At 36.7% G+C, this 16047-nt stretch overlaps 1 protein-coding gene across 1 annotated transcript in view; it reads right to left on the bottom strand.

Moving 5' to 3' along the window:
* LOC149798218 (uncharacterized) overlaps positions 1-16047 on the bottom strand; it is a 184393-nt gene that overhangs the window by 151240 nt on the left and 17106 nt on the right. The window contains exons 5-6 of the mRNA XM_089963322.1: positions 9790-9895; positions 1349-1537 (exon numbers count right to left, since the gene is read on the bottom strand). Coding sequence (XP_089819448.1) covers positions 1349-1537; positions 9790-9895 — 295 coding nt within the window. The remainder of the gene's footprint in view (positions 1-1348; positions 1538-9789; positions 9896-16047) is intronic.

Here is a 16047-nt window from a genome sequence, read left to right as displayed (position 1 = left end):
TCATATATCAGCAGTTTTTAGTGTAAGGTTAATCATACCACTTTAAAGTTTTTAAATTACAACTTACACAACAATTTACATACACTTACTAAATTCTTCTACAATGGGGAAACACCATTTAATCGAAGTGGGTGCTGATTTTCTTTTAAACCGAGATATTTTATTTTATTTTATCTCAATATTATTAATTTTTTTCAAATGACATAAATGATATAACAGTGTTATTTTCCTATAAATTAGATAAAGATATTTTTTCCAACTAATGACAGACAGAAATTTAATTTAAAAAAACAAGGCTCCGGCCATTCCCGCAGAACATTAAATTGTTGGTCCACAATACCACTGCAGTACACTGTAGTACGTATTATGGTAAGTTAAGAAATAATGTGGCATACTATCATACAAAATTTGTTGTGGTACCCAGTTCTACTAATTACATAAACAACCATGTGAAGAAAAAACAATGAAGAAATGTGCTATATGGACTTTCAGTAAATCTAACACAATGATTATTGTTGTTGTTGTTGTGGGGTTTAACGCCATTTTTCAGCACGCGATAGGCTATACATGGCGGCCAGTATTAATGGTGGAGAAAGAACCCGGGAAAACGCCGGAAAGAACCACCGACCCACGAGAAGCTACTGGCAAGCTTTCTCACATACCCACATTGGCTGAATCCTAGACTCGAACCGCCGCAGACAGAGGTGAGATGGCAGTGATCCGTAACGAAGAGTGCTTTAGACCACTCGGCCACTCGGGGCCCCACACAACGATTATCATACTTGTACTCTTGTGTACAGAACTGGGCAGCTGATAATTTTTGTGAAATTTTTTGATAGACCAACACACTGCTAATTTTTCCTGCAACTGCCAGAAGGGAAGAAGTTTTCAGATGGTATTTTCATTTAAAAAAATTTGGCAATTGAAAATTTCCATTACTCTCCTGTTGTCAACAGATTTTAACATATTTCCATCCTGTGAAGTCACTGCTGATATGTGTAACTTATTTCAAGGCTGCATTGGTGATGTAAAAGAACACAATTTCTGAAGAAAAAGATGCACAAATAGACAATTTAGCATTAAATAAAACATTAAATAGAAGCAGTAAGAAGACAATACATTGTGAAAGGAAAGATTTCGAGAATTTTTAAACAAAACAATAAATGATGGGTGTAACACTAAAGACAAATGAGACCAAGATCTGGAATAGAAATTATCATTGATATCTGACTAGCTACTTCCTCTCTTTGACCTCTACTTTCTTCTCTGACCTTTTGTAAAATATTCAGATGGTACAGATTCTATGAAATTTTTTCAAAGAAGCCCTGAGTTATCATAATATACAAACCTCTGATTTTCTCTCCTCATTTTCATTCACAGCATCATCATTTTCATCATCCATCATTAACATTTGGAATGAGGGTGCTGCTTTCTTTTTTCCAGGCTTAGGCTTTGGTTCCTGAACTTGATTTACTACCTCCTCTTTGTCCTCCTCTTCATCCTCCTCACCTCTATGCTTTCCTTTCTTTTTCTTTTCCTGCATAAGAAATGCCTCATTTTGAACAAGAAACAAACAGCATGGTGAATATTCCAGTTTTCAGCACAAAATTTAAATTTTCCACAACAAATCTTTTAAATACCCCCCTCCCCCATCCTTTTGGACATTATAATGGGCCTGAAGTACAGCTCTGGGGCAAGACATACTATTCCACTTTAGTCTTCTAATAAAAACACAGAAATAACAACTGACGGAGTTTAAATGGACTCAAAGAAGAATAAGTCATAGCAAGCCATGTGCAAAAATATGCAGTGCTCTTTTTCTCCCATGACTGCCTGTGACAAGTTTCCTCATTTTTTAGGACTATGCATCAACAAAAATACAAGCCAGCAAAATAAGCTCCTGTACATAAACGTAAGTAACCTCTTACCAAACAAAGAGTGACTGTATTTTGAAGAAGAAAATAATTGATTAGTTCACTCAATTGGCTATAAAGTTTAAGTTGGGTCAACCTTCTGCTAAAATTTTAATCAGACTTAAAGCTGTACTGATGTCACTCTTTGCCAATACCGCATATAGCTGATTTTTAAAATTGCCAATACAGATTATGAGACCGATTATTTCATTATTATTTGTTTTATAACAATGACTGCTTCAGAAACATAAACCTATTAGTGCAATGCAAGCAGGTATTTTGCTGTGTGAGTTATAACAAGGTTGTTTATGCTGCAAGTGAATCTGAACTTCTATACAAAAAGAAAGAGAAACCGGATAAGAAGTACATTGCTATTCATAGAAAACAACGATCACACAAACATAAAACTTGAAAAACTGTAAAACTAACACTAGCAAAACTTATGGTTTGCCAACTCAAGATATAAATGAATGAAAATGTATTAAGCTAGTCTTTGAACTTATATTCAATAATGCAGGTCGCCATTACTAGATTTCAATAAATGACATAAAAATATTAATAACGTTAGCCCAATAATAATTAAAATTAATAATATGCATGCTTTAAGACTAAAGTTAGACATCACTGTATGCTGGCTGCTGCTAATACTGAAAGCCTAGTTGAGGTACATTGTATTTAAGCAACAGTAACAATCCAGGGTGATCTGAAAAAAATCTAGCCTGCACCACTTAACAGCTGCTCGCTGGGAATGCTTGAAGCTGGTGCAGACAAATAGCGTCTAGCTAATTTAGCCAAGAAGGGGAACTGAAATCTGTGAGTGTTCCACCAGCTGTATATGTCTTCTCCTCGTGGTAACAGAGGGCTGGCCAGATACAATTCAAGCATCTCGTCAACGCGTTATCCACGTGGGTTGTTTATTTGATGGTACGGACAGGTTCATCAAAGGCCACAGAAAACAAATCCCAGAGAAGCGACGTTAATGGTCCAGTGGCATTTTTCTTTTCTTGGTCTGGGGTTCCTCCTGTTTGTCAGCGTTCTGCTCCAAGCCATTCTTTGGATCTGGTCACAATTAATTCTTCGCTGAATAGGCGATGCTTGAATCATGGATCCAAGATGGTGGCCAAGACAAGCTTCTTGTTGTTGGCAATGTCAGCAAAGTGTGTGTTCAGTGATGTCAACATATCATGGTGAATTGTCAGCATACCTTGACTATAATGTCTATGTTGTTTTCATTTTCTATTCAACAGAAATGACAAGCGATTTCAGCCCATCCTCATACCATTTTGCTCCAGGCACCTTACCATTCCTGCATTTAGCTTTTCTCATAGAGAAAACAGTAATAAAATAGTAAATGGAAATTATCAAAACATAAATACCATTGTCCTTCAAATTTAGGGATTTCAAACTTAAATATTCGCAATATTTATACCCATATGTACTCCATTCAGTTTAATACCACGTAGGAGCTCAAATGCTGTAAAAGTCAACATCTTTACATATAATTCCTATGTTGTTTTCATTTTCTATTCAACAGAAATGACAAATTTCCAACATGGCAGATTGACCAATACCTTTGGTCAATACAGGGTGTGACTGAGTACATACTTCTGGTACAGCCTCAACTGGGCAACACTGGATCTCTCTCTATCCATGCCAAACTGTACTTGTCACTTTATATACAAGAATTTTACAGTTCTTTTGACAAATACACAATTGTTGCTGGTCTGTTATGAAACTCTAACGAGTTGCACCTGGCATAAATAGTACTGTATACATGAACAAAGAAGCACACCATTAAAATGAAACAAAGCCAGGTGTTAAATATATACCAAGCAGTACAGGTAAAAAGAAATCATCCAAAATAAATACATCGATTAGTAAACAGTGGTCACTGCCTGAAGAGTGTCACAGAAAGAGGTGAGATAGAATACAGACTCTATAAATAAATGTTTTTATTTCAGGACACATATTTAAAGCAAGAATCTTGAAAAATGCAGATGTGAACTACGTCACAATGAATTCACACAGCTTTACATACTGATAGTGAAAATCACCAGTCACATGGATTATAGCTGTGAATTAGCCAAACTGTCTATCATGTTGTTGTGAAAACAAAGATGATTTACTTGCTTTTGACAATGGAGACTATTTCATTAGGATCTGCATTACGATTTGCCAAATGGGACATATTCACTGTAATAGTTTGCACTCAGTAAAGAAATGCTATAGTTTGTTCCATAAGCACCACAAATTATATCTGAGCCTGTTTTTCAATTAATTTTCATCTGGCATCTCGAAATGTAGATAAAATTACAAAATTTAATTCAAGCATGAATGATTTAAACATAATTCATACTGACATACAGTGCAACACCTTTCATTTAATATATGCTGTGCGTATGTAATATGCCATGTTTTTCCTGACTACCACTAAAGAGTCCATTTTTGATACAGCAAAGAAATCAAAGGAAGGATACTACATTATGGCTAAATCAACTCTTCCACAGGTAATGGCAACATAGAAAAATCTGATGTTGTAGCATTTATTTAATGAGATGTGGTATGCTCTATGTTGATTTGAATGGTGTTTAAATCCTTCATGCACAAAACAAATTACTTACTTTTAGCTACATTTAATGATTCTAACTCGAAAATTTACTGAGCTACATTTGTAGATATCATTTGCAATGCTGTGGGAAATAAATAGTAATGTATGACTTTAATATGGCTGAAAAGACTGAATGTTAATGTTTAGATGTACCAAAAATGCAAAGTTCTATAACTAAAGCTAACAACACAATCTATTGAAATGCAATGTGTTTTGTAAATTAAGTTTCTCAGAGAATATTTACTTGATCATATTAACATTATGGACAGCTTCATTACCTCTGTAATACAGAAATTCTCAAAAGATGAATTTGGCATTTACTGTCTATATACCACACACAAAAGGATGAAATTCCTACTGATTATCTCCCTTTCTTCTGGTAAATGGCACTGGCAGTAAACCCGTTTTACCTGATCAAGGACGTGTGTGAGGTTTTACTTGTTATGTGATCAGGCAAGTATTCTTGGCAAAACAATTTATCATAAAATTTTCTTTCTCCTTCATATGTGTTACCCAATCACACTAACAACTAGAAGAATCGGTAACAGATGGTGGAAACACATGATCATCATCTCACTCAAGCATGGGCAACTTCCTTTAGTAAGAAAAAAACGTTTTTGAGACCCATGGATGTTCTCTGTGCTTTTCAAATAAAGTTTGTGAGCAAGCACTAGGCCATGCTTAGCTACCTCTATCAACACACTGAGAAAAGTGCTTGGATGACAACCCAGGGATCGTCCTTGGCTTCGCCAATGTCGCAAATTGTGATTTTTTTTCCTTATTGGTGACAAAAATATCCCATCTGACGATTTTTTTGGCGACAGACTTTTTGGTTATTTAATGTGTACATACAATCATGGATTTGGACTGGATAAATTAAAAGGGAGAATGAAAGGAAGCCACAAACTTGACTAAGCAATGCATTGGAATCAATCTATTACACAAACGATCCTTTGTTCGTATTGACAACCCCATCTTTACAGTGCATTGTTACATCATAATCTGCTTATGCTGACATCTGGGCTGAGTACTGTATCACAGTCAATCATGCTATCGAACTATACCTACAACTGACCGACTTCTGAAGACGCGGATAAAACAGATACAATTAATTGAATGGCTAATCCTTCTGTTGTTTTTTTTTTTTTACATATACCAGTACAATAGTTTTGCCGAACCTTCATAGAAAACTGATAACCTTTGAAGTACTGACTACTGCATATAAATACAAAGCAAATGGAAAAATCTCAATCACAATTATATCTGTCGCCAGTGCAGCATTTTACTCATTGATCTTTTCCTTTTGCCATCAATCCGTGTTACGGCTGCAGAGACTTAAACTCCGCAACAAGAAATAGCAAAAAAAAAACAAAAAAAAAACAGTTTTGCATAATTAATAATAATTATTTATTTCTCAAAATACAGGAGTGAAAGAATCCCTAAATTGAGTGTGAATTTATGCTTATATATAACGGTCCAATATAGCCAGGTGTTGACTCATGTAAGTTTCATTCGTGGGAATGGAGATCCTATTTTGCTTGTCGGGAAAATTTATACAGCATTCAGTGATCATTCTTGGGATTTAGAAAGCAATTCACAAGCTTTCCGAAGCTAGCCATAAGGGGGGGGGCTGCTGAGAGACTACTGGTGTCGCCTGTCAGCACTGTAGACTGTGAACGTGGATTCAGTAAGATGAATCTCATAAAAACTGACATCAGAAATAAACTCTGCATCTCATCTCTCGAGAATTTAATGAGAATCAGCATGTACAGATGTGAAAAATTAGACTTTGAAACTGCATTCAATAAGTGGGCACCCTAAAATCACGACGGATCTTCATGTAACACTATGTAACATTTTGTTAATGCTTGTTGTAATTAGAGTATTAACTAACCCATCTTTTGTAATTTTCATTGCCTGTTACATTAACAGACTAAATTAACACTTGAAAAAATGTACACTACTTGTTCTGGCGACACTTTTTGAAAATTGGCAACAAAATATTGAGGTTGGCGATTTTTTTGGCGACAGCTTTTTAAAAGCCAGGACTATCCCTGACAACCTCTTGAATTCCCCCAGATGGCAACTGATTATAAGCTATGAAACCTGGTATCATCATTAAAACCATCGAACCAGCCATCTGAACAGGGGATAGTTTATGTCCGTTTAGAGGGTGTGGAACTCACTCATCATGCAGGCCAAGGCACTACCAGAAAGCACAACTTGTAAGACAGCAGCTTCGAACAGGTTTTGACTAAGACATTGAAGTTCTCTAAATTGACTCAGGTCAAAATCCATGAAAGATTCCATGTTAGAAATAAGATTAGTGATTTAGGCCAATTCAGGTCAAAGTCATTCAGCAAGTCTGACAGTTCCTTGATGTGACCTACATTAACTTTACAATGATGTCTTAATGTGTACAATATCATGGAGCAATCTCCACTGATAGTAACTGGGGCTAGTTTTTCTCTCTGAACAAAGCTAGCCACCTGAGAAACTAAGGCATTTAAAGGGATGATGTTTTCTTTGCACAGTCCCTGCATACCTGTCACTCTGCTTCACAGGTTTTCAAAGTGGAAGGCCATCATGAGATTCTCTCCATCACTGAAGGTTAAAACTCCTTTCTATGCAATGTGATCCAGACAAAAGCCATACATGAAGAAGCAAGTCCATGATGGGATAAAGAAAATCTGCCAAGTGGTGGTGTTTGAGCGGACTGAATTTTGACAGGATTTTCCTGGGTGTCTATTTAGAGCAGATCATTCATCCATGACTTGTCCCATCTGAGTGGGCTGCTAAAATCGCTCTGCAAGTCTGTTCCTTGATTTTCTGAACCACTCTTGGATTCAGAATACTTGGAGGGAATGCATTACAGCAAATCTCATCAGATTACTGCTACAGCATCAACATCTAAAGCTTCCAGGTCTGAAAAGGAGAGATGGATGTGGGCGGTTTGTAATTCCACCATTTTACAAAATACCTATCATCATACACCCCCAAAGTGTACATATCCACTGAGCAATTGATGACTGAAGGGTTCAGTATGTGTGTAGAGTTTGATTCCTTCTTGACAGAGAATCAAGATAATCCAATTTGCCGGGAATGTGACTGATCTGGACTGTTACCGATACAGGAAGCACTAGCACAGAAAATCCCAGACCAAGTCAGGTGATTCAGTTTGATCTGCTGGAAGGCTGGTTGGCCGGTGAAACAGATGGATCAGTTATATTGATCCTTCAGAATACATTGGAATTAACAGCTGGTTTGTGGCATATTCCAATAACAAACCAAATTTTTATCACTAGGCATGAAGGGAGACATGGCAGAATGGTTAACAAACTGCTTGGAAATACGCACAATGACTGCTGTAAACATCCATCAGCCAAATCTGAATCAAGTGCAATATGTCCTGCCTCAAAGGCCCAAAGACCATGCTTGGATATGTGGAGGAACATAAGCCCAACAGCACTGTGTAACTAAGGAAGAATACTCCTGTGAGCTAAACATCAGGAGGACATACTCCTGTCAAAACAAAATCAGTATACATGTATTTAACTGTTCAACTGAGATACTGCAGATAAAATGAGGGGTAACCATATGCATGTTAATGTATTCTCATTCTATTTACAGTATAAACTATTAATGTGCAATGTAAAGAAAATTTTCATTGTGAAAAATAAATTGTGGAGAATTTGTGAACGTTTCCCTCCTGAAATAAAGATGACACAAATCAGAAGTGCTATTATTGTTGTGGTAGAATGAATGGTCCCTCTGGAAGATACCCAGACAGAAGCTAATGACACCACACCATCCTTTCCTAATGTTGCCTGAGCATGATATTTTTGTGGTAGCATTGCCATAAAATATATGTGGGGTAAAGTATTAAACAGTGTGAGAAATAATAAACCTAACACTTTTTTTCTTGTTAAGGGAATTTTAAACAGTATCAAAAGTAACATATGCAACACTTTTCTAAAATGGACCACTGTCAAAGTAGCAAGTAATCATGACAAAATACAGCACCAAAATGATGCAAGTCATACAAGTAATGTGGCTAAGATGACAATGGTGATGACAAATGATCATCAGTACTTAAATAATTTTTTTGAAGACACATGCCTGGGCAGGTAACTTTAAAAAAATCATGGCTCAAATTCCACAAGCCCTGACTCTGACTCAAATAACATGAGCCCAAAAGAACCCTATTATTTAACTATTATTTTGAGACACAATGTCCTCCTACTAAATGTATCAGCAGTGTTGATGTTCATTAGCATCTGACACATGTCTTGCATTATGCAGCTTCTCTTTACACTTTTGATGTTTTTCAAAAGTGCCACTTAATATTTTAGCCAGTGTTGCATTAGTTAAGCATTTTTGCTGAAAGCCGTTTTTGCAGAAAACCGTTTTTGGGTCAGTCTTTCTTTTTTTATATATCATCTCCATCAGTAACGGCAGAGTTTAGACATCATGGACCACCTTTGATTCCTTTATTACATAGAAAACCTTCAAAAAACATTCAGGATTGGCATACATTCTCCAGATTACAGCAATAAGGAAATCAATTAACAGTCAGTTGTATACACAAATTAATCTTAATCTGTGTAGCCAGTCATACATCATTATACTGTTCGCAATGACTGCTGAACAGTTCTGGTTCTATTTTCTGGAATCATGGATAGAAATCATGAAAATCATCTTTTTTCTTCTTTCAATTTTCCATTTTTATATTTTTAAAAATGTGTTAATTTTCAAAGGTATTTGATTTCAACTACAGAATGATATGTATGGTTGATGGCCTTAACAGCAGTATTTTTGTCCTACCACCAGTAAAATCACATCTATGTTAAAGCAAAGTGAGCACTAATTGTAGGTAACTCAGTCAATATATTCCCCATTCATAGGTCACATGCTTAATACACAAAGTTTACAGCTTTCAATAGAGATGAGCTTCATAATGGTAAGTGACATACATGGTGGTAAATATTAATAGTTAACTAGTCTTTCAACATGTTAAAATCCAACATTTTGTCAGCATGATCAAAATTTTTTCAGGAAAATTAGATTTTTTTTATCGCAAGCCCAAATGGGCACTTCACTTAGAATACAAGAGGGGTCTGATCTAAAATTAGAGATACCCTGGTCACCAGGATATCAGATTTTTGAGCAGTGAGTATCAATTTTAGGATACACTACATTTATATTCTCCTGTGTAGAAAAAAGATCCATTAAATTCATAAGATCCACTTGACTGTAATATGAACAAACCTTCTTTTTCTTCTGCACTAAAGGCTCTTCTATCTTGTCTTGGTCAAGGTTATCTTTATTTGCTTCCAGAGCCATGTTTCCAATTTCTGCTGCAATGTCGTCCTCCCTGGAGGTAAAAACGTTTACAAAGTAAGGCAATCTGCATGTTATTAACTGTACAACCTCCAATAACAGTCATCTACTAACAACAGTCCCTTTTCATATAAAGCAAATGTTTGATTTTCCAAATATCAGGATCCACGTTATATTTTACATCCTTTAAAGGCCAAAATGTTTAATCCCACAGGTGGCTAGCTTAGATGGTACAAATTACTTGGCTCCAGCCCACCAATTATTTGCCCTACAAATATTACATCTGACAATAACAGTAGTTGTAAAAGACAATTGCTGCTTTTCTGGTATCTTTCATATTTAACTTTGGTCTTCATCCATAACCAATGAGTTTTCCTTCCATAATTCACTTCCTCCTGGACTTTTCTAAAATTCATATTTGATTCATAGGAAGACTAACTCATTTCTTCTTGTTTTTCAAAGTGTCTTTTACACCATCAAAACAACCTTGAACGTAAGTTAAATTAGTCATTGGCCATTATATTGGGTGGCAGACAAAACATTCATACAATTTTTAAATCACTCAATTTAATACATGGAATGTAAACACCATCTGAAAATTCTGATTGTCTTTGGCAATTTTAGTAACTACTGTGGTGAACATAAGGCTAGTATAGAGAGGTTTGCACTGTTATGAATATCAAGATATTGGGCTAGTAGGGAGGTTTGCATTCTGTGTCAAAGCCATAGGGCTAATATGGAGGTTTGCACTCTAATGTGTTTCAAGCCATAGGGCTAATATGGGAGGTTTTCACTCGAATGTGTTTCAAGCCATAGGGCTGATGGAGAGGTTTGCACTTTAAGTGTGTCAAGGCAAAGGGCTTCTAGGGGGAGGTCTGCACTGTACTGAATACTAAGACACAAAGCTAATAGGGATAGATCTGCACTCTAATGAGAATAAAGAATCAGGGCTAATAAGGAGTAGTTTGCACAGTGACAAGTATTGAGACATATGGCTAATAGAGAGATCTGCACTGCAATGAGTATCAAGACACATGACTAGCTGGGAGAGGTTTCAATTTAATTGTGTATCAAGACATACGGATTGTATGGAGAGGTTTCCACTGTAACAAGTATCAGGACAGGTTTAAACTTTACTATGTATTATAGCAATTGATAGTTTAAATTCATCTTTTGAAAAGAAAAATAACCTGGTCAGGGTTCATACTGAACTCTGAATAATAAATTCAAAGACTTTTCCCAAACTTTCAAAGACCACAAGCATATATTTCCAAGACCTATTTTCGCTAACATTTTGTATACAGGTTATACGAGCAAACAACGAAGGCAAAATACTACGATATTGTTTAATGATGAAATTCAAACTATAATTAATTTCCTAAAATTGCTTTATAATGATCTGTAAGATAGGCTAACATTCTTTGTTATTTCAGAAATATGTAACTTATGCATCAGATTTAATACAAAATAAACTGTTCTCTACACAGACATCAGCACTGCTTTAAATGCATTATTATAATTGCTGTTTTTCTCTTCCATCATTTTGGAAATTGAAGCCACCGCTGTCATCTTTTCCTCTGCTCTTCTCCTAAGAGCATTTGGCTCTGTGACACTCTGCTTCTTCTGCCTTCTAAACAGAGGAAGCATGTAGGCTGGCAATGTCAGCTTCAAGACACAGCTTTTTGGCTTTAAGTTCTTCCACTTCATCCATGGCTAACTCCTGTTTTTCCTTTTCTGATTTTCTCCTCATGCTCCTCCTCTGCTTTCTTCTTATCCAGATAGGCATGGTACTTATATCTTGCAGAGGAGGCATATGCCATCATTTCAATGCTAATGATGATTTCCAAAGGTCCGCCTGCTGTTCTCATTGTGTCAGTGATTAGCCTCTGAGCTCTGAGGCTTTCTCTGCTGAGGTTCTCAACAGACACCTGTTTATTGACAGAAAATCCTCTGTCCACTGTTGCCTGCCCATGTGACAACAACATTTTCTGGAGAACATTCCAAAGTTCAACATATTCCTTTCTTTTGGAAAGGATGGAATAAAACACTTCCTCAAGGCTGTCATCTGTTCTATTGAAGCATTTCAAGGGATGATTGTCCAACTGGATTACTTCATCCAATAATTTTCCACACTAAATCAATATTAAATCACATTGGGACTCTACTTCTCTTAATGCCTCACACATATATCTGAGGACACTACAGAGTTTTTCTTCTCCCTTTTCCTTATCTGACAATGTACAAAACGCCTTTCATTTAGATGTTTTATCCTTTATCAGCTATTCCCTGTATTTCTCTTGTTCAAGCTAGATATCGTTGAAAGAACAAAAAATCAGCATTTTTAAACACGAGGTGAAACAAAACTGATGAGGTAACTCGACTGAACATATTTTGAATCCTCAAGTGTGTTACTTTCACGTTGTTGTTGTTGTAGTGTTTAACGCCATTTTTCAGCACATGATAGGCCATACATGGCGGCCAGTAATAATGGTGGAGGAAGAACCCAGGAAATCCCTGGAAAGAACCACCGACCCACAAGAAGCTACTGGCATGCTTTCTCACATACCCAAATTGGCCGAATCCGAGACTCGAACCTACGCAGACAGAGGTGAGATGGCAGTGATCCGTAACGGAAAGCGCTTTAGACCCCTCGGCCACTTGGGGCCCCGTTACTTTCATGGACTTTCTACATAGAGTGAGCGCTTGTTCAGTGTAACCAAAATTCAATTGGTTGAACAATGTTGTTTTTAAAAAATCATGAATTAGTGTAATGAACATTTTGACTGGCCAAAGCTAATGGACTCATCCAATCAAATTGAATGATTCATCAAAAGAAAGAAGCCAGGAAAATGAACATCATCTGAATCTAATTACCTTAGGCAATTTTGTTGGTGATAATAATAATAATTATAATAATAATAATAATGAGGGCTTTGCATAGCGCCTAATCTTTAGAAGCTCTCAACGCTTTACAACATTAGACAACACCTAAAAACATATACAATGATAGGATTATGAAAAACACATACCATGAAATTAGAAAACAGAAAAATGTGCTGAAAATAGTTATGGTGCTGACTTCCTTTGATGAAGGGTGCATGTGTTATTGAAGTCGCCACCAAGGCCGACTTTGGCTGGCCAAACAAATGCTGTTTGTTATTGCAGCGTCAATGAAACTGAATGGGTCATGAGAAACCAGGAAAACTTAGCTATAGTCTGATTATACATCCCTGTTTGTAACCCCCCCACCGATTTCAATAACGGAAACGTCTAATGTGATAAAAAGTGCACAGAACTAAGTCAATTGAATCACTGGTTTATATTTTATAATCTGACTGTGACCAGAATGGCAGTAAATGCTGGCATCCCCCGCACCTTTCATGCTTAACAGACTTTCCATACTGACATGGTGCCATATTGCATACACTATGGGCTACTTTATTTCCATCAGACAACATAGTTCATCCTATTCGGTAACTGCTGGATAATTCCGTAAATTACCACAACATTGAGAGTTTGGAATTATATCCCTCTGCACACAGGAACATAGAAATTAAACTGCTTGTTAAACCCACATGAAAGGCTTTTTTGTTGTTGTCATTCTATTTCTTTGCTTGATTCGACACTGTAAATATCAGAAGCAGACAGCATATGTATATACATCTGTAGTCATGCACACACCCCTCTGCCAAAAATGGACTTGTCCAGGAACTGGAAATGGACCTCGAGCATGTCCGTCTATACTGAAAACTTCTGTTAAGCATAAAACATGCAAATGATGATGGTGTTAGGGCCACTCTGCTCACTGTCAGGTTAGAAATTATATATCAATGAATGAACTGACTAAGTTCCTTGCACTTTTTATCACATTAAAGGTTTCCATTATTGAAATTAGTAGGGGGGTACAAACAAACGGGTTGGTATAGTCAGACTACACATATGAATCTAACTACCATGGACAATTTTATTTATGATTATGGAAAGAAATTAAAAAATTTGGGTTTATTTCAATTTTTAAAGACTTTTAATTCATTTGGCCCCAGCAGTGTTATCAGTATCTCTGCTGCTGTGCCCCAGAAGCACTAAGCTGTGTCTAGCTGCTTGTGCCCCAGAGTTCTGACCTGTTTGAAATTTTTTGAAAACACTGTGCACATGCATTCACTCTTACCTTAATTTCTCTTCTTATATCCAACTAAAATCCACAAATTTCACCATTTATTCCAAATGAATTTGTCTTTCACAACTTATTTATACACTATTTACAAAATTATGTGCAACGTTTCTCTGCAAGAACTCTCATCATCATCGCTGTCAGCATCCTCATCTTCTGATGATTCAATCCCAGAAACTTCTATGTCCGAATCTAAATCTCACAAAATATCCAACTGCCGAACATATCTTTCCTCAGCTTGCTCAATATTTTTTAGATCAAACCAGAGAAACTCCTCACTTTTGTTGTCATCAAAAAACACTCTTACGTCCACCATCATTTAAAATTTTTCATGAACGGAACACATGTAGTGAAACTGCTCTCAAACATTAACCCTTGGCTTCTGAACAATTTAAATTTCCAAAAATGAAAGTAAAATAATTTCTCATTGGTTTATTAGTTGTTTAGTTCATGGAAAAGACACATTTCTAACCAATCAGAGACACTGTATCTAAATCACATTCATCACGACTGGAGATGGGATCGACCATTAAATGCAGTAAACAATCCACGACTACAGGCGAGAACAGCCAATGGATGCAGAAACTGGATCACGCATACAGACAGGATCGGGGTCAAATGAGTTAAAGACCTCAGTGTAATCTGCTCAATTTTCCCAAACTTTCAAGGCCTTGAAAATGCTACCTGACTTCCCCCAAACTATCAAAGACCTTCAAAGACCGTACAAACCCCACTGGTTGATAATCTGGAAAACTTCAACACTGTTTCTAGAATGGACATTTCTTCCCATAAACTACAGCTGAATAACATTTAAAACCCCAAAAGACACTGATAATAGTTAATCTATCACTAACACCAACCATATAGGGATATTTTATCAGATAAACTAATTTCAGAGTCAAGCGTGTTTCTTCAATATCACGTACCTGATCAGAAAAACCCAGGGGTAGATCAACTACCTTGCACATCAAGTCCTCACCAGCTAGAAACAACCCTCACAAAACTTTTTACTGAGCTATTAGATCATCCACTTGCCAAGTTTATAGTCACTCTAGAATGGTCATCCCATTGGTAGACAGACTATCACCAAATTCTGTCAATTGTTACTTACTAGCACACACTCACATGAATGAGCAGAAATTGCTAAGGAGGGTATACCCATAGTATCTTGACTTGGTAAGTATTATCAAAGAAATATACTCTAAAAATAGGTTTCTTCTTCAAATATGTTAGAACAGGTGAGAGAGAGCTAAATCCCATTTCCTCATGACCTGCCCTGCTTCCAGTTTGCAAATTTTTTGAGATAGGGACTTAGGTTAGAATATGGTTTATGGAGATTTGCGAAAAACATGTCAGTACTGCAGACTGAGCTGATTATACAGAAAACTGCATTACAGAGCTACTTCATGACATGGGAAGGAAACCTGTTGTGCTGCTGGTAGGCCCTTGTAGTAAGAGGTGGAGAATGATATCTCTGGCTTTTATCCCATGGTTTTCATGATGCCACTTAGGAAGCACTTGCACTATAATGATATTCTGGTTGCTACTGCCCAAATCTTGAACTGTTATGCATAAGAAATTTAATTGGACTGGTTAGCTCCTTGAAGGCTAAGTGGATAACCCATCATATCAAGGACAATAGAGCCTGTGCAGAAAATTTGTCCTGTCCTTCTTCAAGATGCATGATCTACCTCTTTGATCAGCTCAGTTCATTTCAAGTCCTGTATATACTCCTTGAACGAAGGATCCAAAAGACAGCAATGCCAAGACAAAGTGCTGGTCGCCATGGGCAGAAGCTTCTTCTTGATTGTGAACCAGGGGCTGTTGGATATTTACAGTACGGTAATAAACTGGATATTAATTGCCATGTTTTTATCACCTTTATCAATTTTGACCATTGTTACCATAAAGGCAAAGACATTCCCAAGACAAGATAAGATTCCTATGGAGGTGGGAACCACTGAAGTGATCCCAAAGAGACATTCAGGGGAGACAAACTGTAAACCAACTGGGTA

Source organism: Sinohyriopsis cumingii, chromosome 6 (assembly GCF_028554795.1).
Source record: "Sinohyriopsis cumingii isolate HCF-2022 chromosome 6, ASM2855479v2, whole genome shotgun sequence".
In the NCBI taxonomy this organism is placed as follows: domain Eukaryota; kingdom Metazoa; phylum Mollusca; class Bivalvia; order Unionida; family Unionidae; genus Sinohyriopsis; species Sinohyriopsis cumingii.
The sequence above is the reverse complement of the archived record's forward strand: the minus strand, read 5'-3'. Positions and strand labels throughout refer to the sequence as shown.